Genomic DNA, 12,118 nt, shown 5'->3' with positions numbered 1-12,118 from the left:
CCATGATGTTGTTTGAAATCAATCTACCTGGTAGGAATGCACTTTGTGTAGGGGCTATAATCTCAGATAAAACCTTCTTGAATATGTTGATAATGGTTTTTGTAATTATTTTGTACAAGACGTTGCACAAACTAATTGGTCTATAGTCACTCACCTTCACAGGCTCCTTTATCTTGGGTATCAATGCTAAAAAAGTGTAGTTCAGCAAAGAGACCCAAGAGTTCCCATTAAGAGCAAATAAAGTAGCCTCACAAACCTCCTCAGCCCCAAAGCCATCTGGACCAGGTGACTTCAAAGGAGACATCTATTTCACAGCCTCCTCAACTTCAATTCTAGTGAAACTCTTAGACAAGGTATCATTCATTTCCCTTGTCACTCTTGGCTCTATGCACCTCAAGCATTCTTCTAAGTCTTCACCAAATGGGTTCGTAGTGTTAAACAGATTCTCAAAATAATGACTGAAAGTTCTTTCAATCTCCAAATTTCCACTAACTTTTCTATTCTGCTCATTAACAACCTCCCTTATTGTATTTCTCTTCCTTCTTTGATTGGCACAAGCATGAAAATATTTTATGTTTTTATCTCCAAGCTTGTACCAATTAGCCTTCGCTCTTTGTCTCCACCTTATGTCTTCCTTTTCCAGTAAATAATTGAGCTCCTTTGACACTTTCTTTATCTCATTAATATTATCTTTGCTCTCAACTGCCTGAAGCTATTGGAGAACCCTTGTTTTTTCCTCAATCTCTCTTTCTCCCCCTCTTCTCCTTTGTCTGCTCCACAACAGTAGAGCCTTTTTGCTTCTATCTAAGAAAGTTACCACTTTTTCTAGAGGGACCACATAGCCCTCATCCTTGTTCCACACATGTCTCATCACCTCTTCACAATCCTCCTCTAAAGCCCAATTTGCTTCATACTTAAAGCCTTGATTTTTAACCCAATTCCTTTTCTTCCCTTTAAGCACATGAATCAAGATAGGCTTATGATCTGATGTTCTTGCAGCAAGTATTTCCACCCATACTTCATTAAAAACTTCAATCCAAGCAGAATTTGCAACTGCCCTATCTAGCCTTTCCTTAGTTGAAGACTCATCACCATGCCTATTGCTCCATGTGAACTTCTCACATTTCCACCCAAGGTCATTCAGGTTTCTTTTAGCTAAGACTTCCCTAAAACCCTCCATCTGTTTTTCTGCTCTTGGTCTTCCTCCCTCTTTTTCATCATTCGAAATTATTTCATTAAAATCACCAGCTATACACCACCCCATAGACCCTTCTGGTTTTAGAGAAGCTAACAATTCCCAAGCTTCCTTCCTTTTCCCTACCTCAGGCTGCCCATAAAATCCAGTGAATAGCCACTTAACTTTTGTTTCATCATCCCAAACCCAAGCATTTATGTGCCTTTGTGAGTACTTTTTTATTTCCACATTGACCCTATCACTCCACAATAGCATCAAACCTCACCATTTCCCTACTGAATTCACTGTAAAATAGCCCTCACACTTTAGTCTTCTTTTCAAACCCCCAAAACTATCTCTTCAACTCTTTGTTTCCATAATAAAAATAACACTGGGTTTTTTTACCTCTACCATATTGCAGAGGTCTTGAACTATCCGAGAATTCCCCAACCCTCGGCAGTTCCAACTTAAGATTTTCATAAGGCTTGGCGGGGCTGGCTTCCAGCCTCCGCCACAACATTTACAAGCTCTCCTTCCATCTCCAATTCCTCCCCTCTTGCTTTTTTACTTCTTTGACTTTTCTGCTTCCCCTCCATCAGCTCATAACTTCTTTTTAAGCTACTCAAAGTAACATCCCCAGTTTCCCCTCTCACTCCCTTTTCTCTAGCCTTTCTCTTCCATGCTCCTTTCTTCCCTAGATTATTTTCTATCTTGCTTATTTTATCCCCCACCAACATATTAACCAGCCCCTGCTCTCCCTTTGGACCTTCCTTTCCTCCCTCATAACTAACAACAAACCCCTTGTCAACTATCACCGCATCTCTATTTTCCAAACTTGCCATTGGTTCCTCCTCTTCTCTGTTACTTATCATATTTTCTTTAAAACCATTTCCCTCCATATCCCTCTGCATCTCAGAATTCTTCTCCAGTCCCTCTGTATCAGGGACCTTCTCATCTTTTCTTTCCCCCCCTTCCATTTTTCCTCTCTGTGTTTCCCTCCCTATATTTGTGTCATTATAGAAGTATTTTCTCTTTAATTCTTGGTTATCCCTCAGCCATACCCCCCCCCCACTTCATCTCCTTCCTTTCTTAAACAACTTGTTTCTCCATGCACTATACAACCACATGTGAAACAAAACCTGGGCAATTTTTTGTAACTGAATGGTATCCATATATTTTCTCCTTTCATCTTTATTGTTCTACCCTTGGGTAAAGGCAACTTGATATTCATCGTAATATGAACTCTCAACACATTTCCCCACCCACTACCATCTGCCTGGGTATCCACTTCCTCTACATGTCCCACCGTCGCACCTATATGCTCTCCTCGAGCTTTATTCATACATGCCAAAGGCAAGTTATGCATTCTTACCCAGAAACTTTTAGTCTAAAAAATCATCCTCTGTGGGGGATAACTGGCTTGTGGCAGCCAAGCGTTCATAGCGACGTTGCTTTTTGATCCTTCGATGTCAGCTCTTCCTATCATTGTGAAGCAGAATTCACCAAGTGTTGGATTATTCACCCACCAATAGGGAACGTGAGCTGGGGTTAGACCGTCGTGAGACAGGTTAGTTTTACCCTACTGATGACAGTGTCGCAATAGTAATTCAACCTAGTACGAGAGGAACCGTTGATTCGCACAATTGGTCATCGCGCTTGGTTGAAAAGCCAGTGGCGAGAAGCTACCGTGCACTGGATTATGACTGAATGCCTCTAAGTCAGAATCCGAGCTAGAAGCGACGCGTGCAACAACTCTCGGCAACGGATATCTCGACAACGGATATCTTGGCTCTCGCATCGATGAAGAACATAGCGAAATGCGATACTTGGTGTGAATTGTAGAATCCCGCGAATTTATTTTAAACTTTGAGATGAGATCAAGAATTCTTATCTCACTCAAAAACAAGAATTGCCACGCCTACCTGTATTTCATCTATCTTAATGGTAAAATTAAAGAGCCAATTTTTTATGATTCGAGGATGCAATGTCATTTGCAGTAATTTGGGGGTGCAAAGTGTGCTTTTTCCTTTTTTTTTTTTTAATGCTTTTCATTTTCAAGTGTTATATCTTTGCATCTCTCTCTCTAGAAAATAAAACGACATGGTATTTCCTATAACTATATAAAAATAAAAATTATTTTACCAAATTTTGATAGTTAAGACGGATGAAACTTAAGGGATTGAATATAATCTTAACTACTAGATCTTAATGAAAGCGGAAATTACAACTTTTTTGTAATTTAAAGATGCAACATATCAATTTTGATAGTTTCGAAAGCAAAATGTAAAACAATTAGTTGTGTAGGAAACCATGTTGTAAACGAAGTTAAACTCACATTGTTTTCATGGAAAACCAGAGGTTTATTAGAGTGAAATATTGAATATATAGACACCTTTTGCAGAGGGAAAAAGAAAAAATTAGCCACCACTTATGGGAGGTATAATGGCCAACTCATCTTTTTCTTTTACAATAGTTGACTCAGTAGTGTACTCCTCATTTAGAGCAAGAACCATGCACTCACGGATCTCTTCCAAGCCCGGAAACCTGGCAACAAGATCATTCAAACAATCATCTGCAGAACTGCCTGATGGCACCTCCAATGGCATCTCAGTCAAGCTAGTAAGATCTCGAGCTCTTGCAAAGAACAGAACCTTTATCTTTACAGATGGAACTTTGTTTCCCTCCGGTTTAGGGTCCGATGTTTGAGTGTTAATCTTTCCTTCCATTGTATCCATCTCAGAAAACCCAATCTAATGGATTACTGGAGAATAAAAATGTTTCCCCACGCCAGAAACACTGCAATTTAAAGTTTTTAAAACCATGGCAGAGATTAGTACACATAAAAAGTTAACTGGTAGGTTCAAATTACAGAATATTAAAGCAAAAAAGCAAATTGGTTTTCATGCAGGAGTACCAGTCATGGAAATGCTGAATACATAAAGGCTACAGCTTGATGAACGAACGCAAATTTAAGCTTACAAACTCTAAACAGATTGATTATTGGATCATAAACCCAGCCCAGAGCAATAAATTTCAAAGGGGTCGAAGAGCCAATTTCTTTTGACTAATATTGCTTAGGATAGTAGAAGGAAAGATCCAGAAAAGATTCCCACCTTGGGATAACAGGACATAATTTCTACATTTTAAGTGTTCTGACAGAAAAATTATTTTCCATGCCTACATTTTCACCCCTAGAATCGATGGTGGAACCAAGAAAATAAGTAACTGTGGTAAATTTCATCAATACCACAACAGGCTAAATGTTATAATTGTAAATGAGACACAGATATGGTGCCAGCCAGAGAACTTGTGTGGATTGCACGTCCCTAAGGGCACATTTTAATTTAACTTCATGAAACACATAGTTTAATGTACTAGTGATTCTAATGGAAGAAAAAAGCTGAGACAACCTTAAGACAAATTCAATCTTTCATGAATTAAAAGTCTACAAAATATTTATATATATATATATATAGAGAGAGAGAGAGAGAGGGAGAGAGAGAGAGAGAGAGAGGGGATGAAAGTGCCTTTAACATTGTGAAATTCTAATAAATAGCTATAACTTCCTTCTGGACACACACACACACACACACACACACACAATCTGTCTTCTAGATAAAAAAGATATTAATCTTAATCTTATAACTTTGAGCAGATCACCCTAGTTTCTAACAAGTAGAAGAAGTCTGGATGGAAGATGTATTTGGAACACCTATGTGCATATTTAAGACCCACAGAGACTGAAAAAAGAAAAGAAAAAGAGAACGGAAAGAAGGGCCATCGATGGCATTTTTCAACTTCAATAAACCAAGCCCTTTTGTTACAAAACTGAAGATCGTCTTGTACAAGTGGTTTATATAATCATATTATATTTATAAAATGTAGTGCACAATTAAAAAGAAAAAAGAAACAAATGTGCAGTGTCACAGTGATTTGCTACAAATGCCAAAACATATATACAGAGGTTCTTTACACCACCCGGCATTGGGCTTGCAATTTAATGAGTTTTTTTTAGGACATCCAATCCTGGATGTAGCTTAATCATTTACCAAAAAGCAAAAGAAAACTACACCCCTTCAAGCTGGGTTCAGAACACCACACTATGGGACTTACTCATCAAAACAACCAATAGACCATTCTGACGGATGGGAACTCACAAAAAACTATAAATTACATCATTCAAGAAATAAGACAATTTCTTAATTTTCGTCTATCGAGTAGAGGAGCCAAAGAATACTCAAGAATAAAATCCATGAACTGGGGATCTAAGGAATGCTTTAAAATCTCTCTTTCAGCGTCGCAGTTCACAAACTAATCTGAAAAACTATCGAGATAGCACAAACTTCCACAATTATATCATATGGCAATAAGGCCACAAAACCCTGAGCACGAATGGCATAGTAGAGAGGATTATTCCAATAATTAGTATATGTATTTCATATATCTGACCTTAGCAGTTTTATGCATAGAAAAATAACATCTCACAAACTCTACTATAAAAAGCGTCCACATCAACCAAGTCATTTAGACCATATGGCAATAAGGTCACAAAACCCTCTGAGCACGAATGGCATTGTAGAGGGTTATTTCCAAAAATTATTTTATGTATTTCCCTCTATCTGACCCTAGCAGTTTTATGAGCATACCTTTTGATGGTTGGTTAAGCCATAAGAAAACTTGATATAATGGACAGCAATTTGTGAAAAAGTGGAAGAAACTAAAGCAGAGTGGGAAAAGAAAAATCAGATATAATATCGTAAAAGATAATCATCCCATGTGGTATTTGGAGAAAACAATTATAATCAAAATAGAATCACTCTATTACTTAATATAGCTCATATGTACAGCCTTTGCAGCTCAATTATGCAAAATAGATCCGAAAACTCAAGCTTTAGACTCGGCTTAAAGGAGCGTCAGTATGGACGGACTAAGTGTCCCAAGAGTCTCAAGTTGCAGTACCACCAAAAAAAAAAAGGTCAGTTTCTTCATTCTGTGATTTCAACACACTAGCTACAGCCTACATATGCTATGGCGAGACCCAATGGAAATTTCAATAGTCAGCAAGAAGAAAAAAGTAGAGAAATTTAATCAGGAATCTTGTGCATCAGAATCAACGAAGTGAAAGAGCGATTACCTGAAAGCGGCGCAAGAGCGTAATGGGAGGGGAGGGGCAGGTAGAGAAGAGTAGAAGTTGCCGAGACGATGGGAATAGAAGGCGGTCGTTTATCAGATTAGGCCTCGGGGATTAAAATTAAAAAGTTAAATAGAATATTAATAGAATATATTTTTTAATATTTATTTTATTTAAAAATTTAAAAAGATTAAATTATTTATTTTATTTTATATTAAAAATTATAATAATTAAATAAAATAAAATATTTTTTTAAAATAAACGAGAGCTATCATGTCTCGACTCTCGAGAGCAAAGTAAATTGATTTACGTTGTTGATTTGATGGTCGACACGTTTTTAACCTGGAAAGTGATATAACAAGACTTCGTACGGAAAGATTTTTTTTTTTAACATTTGTGTTTTTTTTTTAATGTTATGTTTTTCTATTTTTTTATTTAAGAAAATGCAGTAAAAAATAAAAATTGAAAAAATATTTTAACATTGTCGGTATAAATCGGTAGCTTTTATTGATAGAAAAAGAGAGTTACGGCTTATTTCCGAAAGAGAAAATTTACACAATTTTTTATTATTTATATAATTTTTATATATTATATATTTTTTTAATTAAATATTTAATTTATAAATAATAAATAAAAGAATTGAATTAATTTATTAAAAAAATTAAAAAAAATTAAAAAAATTTTAAATTTTAAAAAATATAATATATAAAAATTAGAAAGATTATATAACATTATTCTTTTCAAAATTCTTCTTCTAGAACACTAGTCTTTATCTTGCTGGCATAATCTCAACCTTTCCTCAGATCAACGGTCACAGAACACTCCAGCGTCTTCTCCTTCTAATCCTAGACTTGGATTAGGGCATTCCACTTCGCAAGCTTCCCTTCCACTTCTCTCTTCATGCCGCCGCACACAACCAACCCTCACAGCCACCTACGGCCAGATGTGTAGCAGACTATCATGCTAAAACAGAGCAGGGGCAGGAAGCAAATAAAGATCGGATATGCATCGATGTTCTAGAGAGAGAAATGAGAAGGAATCCAATGGCTGGGGATGCATCTATTTCTTCTGAAACAGTAGCAGATGATCTGCACATGAAACTGCTGTATCTGGAAAACCGAGGTATTATTCTGCAGATGGTAATCTTGGATTCTTCTTTCCAGGCTGGAAACTTCTCTGAATTATATTCGGTTCTGTTTATGAAATCTTAACTTTTATGTCGGAATTCCCATGAAATTTGAAAGGTGTTTGAAAATATTGGCTTAGACATATTGTTGTTGCTCTTAGGTTTGACCAAGGTTTGAATTTCACTTGTCAAAAAAACTTTGACCAATTTTTGAATTTCACCCCCAGAAATTTGAGAATTTCTGTCTTGTCCCTAAATAAATTAAATGGTAAGGGATTCAGACCAGATTGGGATTCTGTCATTAGTGGCTGATGTGGCAAACAAAGAGACTATTTTACACGACATGAGAATGGACACATGACATACTTGTAGACTCGTAGTTAATCTTTTTTCCTTGTTCATTAAAAGGAAAAAATAGTTTTCCCTGTCATCTAAACCAAAACCTACCACCTTAGACACAAAATGCTTCCTTCCATAACAATGGCTGTGGCCTCATGAAGGTTGGCCTTAACGGCAAGCGCAACACCTCCAGTGACCAATGTTCTCCCCATCTACCTCCTCCCACCTCCTTTCTTTCAAAAAAAAAAATTGGCTAGACCCTTGCCCCTACCCTCTCTTCATTACCATTAATGTCATGTCAGAATCCACTCCACCTCACTTTGCCATGGTGTTTAGATCACAGCCACATAATCAACTTGAACCTCCCAATTCAATCCAAGGATCTCCAACGCCTCATTTTTCAGCTGCTTAAAACCAGATTTTCCTATAAACCCAATCTCCAAATGCACACTACAGAAACAATAGCAACCATGGCCTAACGTATCCAGGCCTTGTCACCATTCTATTTTTAAACCAACATCATTGAGGATGTTTACGTTTTGTGCTTGAAAGGCTTAGTTTTTTAGTTTATTGCATTAATTAGAGAGTTTGGATCTTCTTTCTGATTCACAGAGAGAAATGACTTGGCAGGCAAACTGATCTTTTTGTTGGTCAAAAACCTAAAGATCAAATAGCATTCCATGCCAAAAATAGAAGTGACATGGCATGCCAAAGTGATGTTTCCATTTGTCGCATGAAACATTCCAGCAATGGAAGTTCCTATCTGATAGATGAAAGGATTAAACTGCTGTCATTGAATTTAGAACTTTTTAAATTAGGGACCAATTTGAACTTGGGTCAAATTTCAGGGACCAAAAGTGTATTGCAGCCTTTTATATTTAATGATGAACTTATGTTTTTTTTTTTTTTTTTGGTTACTTTAGTTGCATATTAGAGCTTGTAGGAGTCTATTTTGATATTGGAAGATTTTGTTTTTGATATTGGAAGATATTTAACTTCCAAAAACTTGTGATACTTTCCAGTGTCGACATTTAAGATGTCTCAGCATATTTTATCATAAAATTGTGAGACTTGTTCCAAAATGCTTGGGCCATGACCTACTGCTTGTATCAGCAAGTTGTCTAATCATGATTGAAATATCTCTATTTGAATCTTTAGATTACCATTGGGATTTGTTGATATATCAAACATGTTTTGTTTCATGTGTAAAACAAAGCTTTGGTTTCCTTATCTTTCTGGTAGTAATATTGAGAATCGTGAGTAAATTGTTTGGAAACTAATGACGATTCATTTCCTAAATGTAGGGCTGAGGTTTTGCTACATTTTTTACCTTTTCCCAGCGTTGGGATTAGATGTAAAGTACACATGGCTGAACCAAATGTAGTAAATTACTACTAGATAAGTAATTTATCAAGAAGTAAAGCTAGTTGTTAGGGTAACTGAACCTTCGATTTCACCTTATGATGTTCCACACATGCTGTCAAGGCTATTGAATTTTTTCCTTATTGCTTGGAAATTTTACGAGGATAGACCTGGTGAAAATTTGGAATAGTCTCATTAATACTAATACTCACACACTCCTATTGTACACTTTCAGTTTACTCAGGCTATGTCTTGAGGTTTTTAATAAAATCTTTGATTGCTTATAAAAAAAATACTACTACTTGCACATACATAGATGAATGAAAAGAGTGATGTAAATTGCAGTTGCATTTTCACGATTGTTCTTCCCTACCGAAGCAATGCTAGCCTTTGATGTTGCACATGCTGAGACAATATCTGAGTTTGCTGGCATTTCTGCCTCAAAAGGTTCAACTGGGAATTTGTGGGCGGTCAATCTGAATGAGACTCCAATTATGCAGAACAAGAGACTCCTACTTGAATTGAAGCACTGATGAAAACAGGTAATGCGAGCTTGTAGTATCATATTACAATGCCTTGTGTCCCTTTCTTCTATTTTATTGTGACCTGTTGGGTAATCCCATTTTCTCTCTCTCTCTCTCCTCCCAACCAAAATGGGAAAAAGGGAGAAAAGGATCTGATATCTTGCTGATATGAGGTTGATTTTTTAGTGAACTTTACTTCCAAGGTGCCTCGGTTGATCTCATGTCATGTGGTCACCTAGCATTTGTAAATTGGTATAAACGAGAACTGCTAGTAGTTTATATTTATTAGATAATGATAAAAAGAATATAAGGTAAAAGTACACCTTTACCCTCCAACTAACACATTTGACACTTTTTTTTTATTTTTTTTTATCTTGAACTACCAAAATTGACACATCGTATTCTTCAATTACCGTCAATTATTAAATAGCACCCGTCATTGAGATTTGACAGTCAAGATTGTGTTTTTTCACCTATTTTTCACCATCTTAATAGTTACAGTTAGACAAAGGGTGCTATTTGACAAAAAGTGGTAGTTGGAGTGTAATATGTCGGTTTTGATGGTCTAGGGCACTGTGTAAAAAATGTTAGGTGGAGGTCAAAAGTGTATTTTCTCCTGTATAACATGCCCATTATATTCCCTAAAGGGTAAGAAAAAATGAGAAGTGCAATACACACGCACACAAGTATGCAGACAAACACACATGTATACAATTAATGCTTGCTTGAGTAAAAGATACTCTCCAACTACCATCAAATGTCAAATAGTACCCTCTGTGAAGGTTAAATAATCAAGATTGTGTTATACCATCTATTTTTTCACCTTCTAAATGATCAGATTTAGACAAAGGGTGGTGTGCTACACGCATGTGCGAATGCAAACCCATATATAACTAATGCTTGCTTGAGTAAAAGATTGTTGACTCTGTGTGTGTAATTGCTCGCGCTATGCAGCATGTTCATTTTGTTTCCCTAAGGGGTAAGAAGAATTCAGAATTCCAGAATGTGTGTTTGTGTGTATGTGTGTTTCCTAGTACATGATGTGTCTTATGGACATGTAGTCACTCCAGTGGTATTGGTTTTTAATCTAATTGATTTTTTGGTCAGTTGGGTTTGTTCTGGATTCATGTAGAAAAACTTTGTAATGCTCAGTTTATTCCCTCATCTCACGCTTATTATAGTTGTACTTTTGGCTGTAGCATGGTTTTAGTATCATTATTTATACCTTAGTATTGTACTGTGCTGGCTGAATTAGCTGCAATTATGCAAGCACAATAGGAAGGGAATATCCTGAGTGTAGTTGTCCAGTAGGGTTGGGCTACATGATTTTTTTTTTTTGGTAAATTTAACCTTGTTGGTATCGGATTCCTTTTCATTCATTCATTCATTAATTGATTCAAGGTAGCTGTAGCTTGGTGGCATTTATACACTTCTCATCCCAGGATGCTGACTATTCCTCATTATTTTCTTAATTGAATGCAACTAGACTTGGCTTATTTTTCAAAGCAGAACCTGACTGAATGTATAAGTTGAGGATTTTTAAAAGAGCATTTGGCACGTCCTGAGTTGTCACAGGATGAATTTAAATTCATTTAGTTTACTGTCTGCTAAGTGGTAAAGTTGACAGTTGAATTAAATTGAACTAGTTTACAGTCTGCTAAGCAAAAAAAGAATTGTTTTACGGAGTTGCTCTCATTTAAGATTTGTGGTTGCCATGGTGACAGTGGAGATGGGTCGACGCTATTTTCCTAATTGCTCAGAAGTGCTGGATAAGTTCATGGAAGATGACCTTCCCGATTTGTTTTATCTTGAGAAGGGCACCCCAGTTGAGCAGAGAATCAAGAGGAAGCGCTTCATGGAGCTAAAACAGGATGTTCAGAAGGCATTCCATAAGGTCAAGGCCGAGTCCAGTCGCTCTGGATTGTCTTCCTCGTCTTCTCTAAAAGATTGTGTGAATTATAAGGTGGGAGAAGACGGTGTAAATTACAAAAAATCATGAAGGCTCTTAATTTGTCTAAATAAGCCTGGTCCTAAAGTGCAAACTATTTTCAGAAAAATATACAGGCGAGATCCTCATAAATGTTGGCTCGTCATATTCTTTAAGTTCTTAGCTAAGGATTATGCTCTATGTTGTACTATTAAGCTAGTCAAAACGTTCCACTTCTGAATTTTTTTTTTTTTGTAGAGGATGGTCTTAACAGCTGGGAGAACGAAAGAAATTGTTAAAGTTATTCTTTTGTTCCATTTTGTGCTGCATTTGCTACCATGGGAAAGTAGATCTGTGAGCAGATTTTTCAAAAGCAATTCCCTAACCATATTTTACACACTTGAACATAGGAGAATAATATCAGATTCCTTCTCTTTTGGGCTCAGAAAAAGTGTTCTAAAAATACTTTTAGAGCATCAAATGGTTTGTACTAGGGGTGAAAACTGATCAGCTTTTAATTTCGACTTCCAAGCGT

At 36.5% G+C, this 12,118-nt stretch overlaps 2 protein-coding genes and 1 long non-coding RNA gene across 3 annotated transcripts; 1 reads left to right on the top strand and 2 right to left on the bottom strand.

The window, feature by feature from the left end:
- Positions 1-712: 712 nt before the first annotated feature.
- Positions 713-1,180, bottom strand: LOC118348178. Its single transcript, XM_035689185.1, has one exon. It carries the CDS (start codon positions 1,178-1,180, stop codon positions 713-715), a length of 468 nt encoding a protein of 155 aa, XP_035545078.1.
- A 2,276-nt stretch (positions 1,181-3,456) lies between these two features.
- On the bottom strand, positions 3,457-6,415 carry LOC109004728 (molybdopterin synthase sulfur carrier subunit-like). The gene is made up of 2 exons (XM_018983371.2): positions 6,309-6,415; positions 3,457-3,970 (listed from the first exon to the last, which is right to left on the bottom strand). The coding sequence occupies exon 2, from the start codon at positions 3,907-3,909 to the stop codon at positions 3,592-3,594; it is 318 nt and encodes a 105-aa protein (XP_018838916.1). The 5' UTR covers positions 3,910-3,970; positions 6,309-6,415; the 3' UTR covers positions 3,457-3,591.
- A 748-nt stretch (positions 6,416-7,163) lies between these two features.
- On the top strand, positions 7,164-11,900 carry LOC109004729. Its single transcript, XR_001998352.2, has 3 exons — positions 7,164-7,427; positions 9,478-9,674; positions 11,381-11,900. It is a non-coding gene; the product is annotated as an uncharacterized LOC109004729 (long non-coding RNA).
- Positions 11,901-12,118: the final 218 nt, after the last annotated feature.

Source organism: Juglans regia, chromosome 4 (assembly GCF_001411555.2).
Source record: "Juglans regia cultivar Chandler chromosome 4, Walnut 2.0, whole genome shotgun sequence".
NCBI classification, from domain to species: Eukaryota; Viridiplantae; Streptophyta; class Magnoliopsida; order Fagales; family Juglandaceae; genus Juglans; species Juglans regia.
Note: the sequence above shows the minus strand (reverse complement) of the source record. Positions and strands in the feature narration are given on the sequence as shown.

Excerpts from the sequence above, each read along its gene's own strand:
- LOC109004728 (XM_018983371.2), bottom strand. The coding sequence starts at position 3,909 with ATGGATACAATGGAAGGAAAGATTAACACTCAAACATCGGACCCTAAA.
- LOC118348178 (XM_035689185.1), bottom strand. The coding sequence starts at position 1,180 with ATGGAGGGTTTTAGGGAAGTCTTAGCTAAAAGAAACCTGAATGACCTT.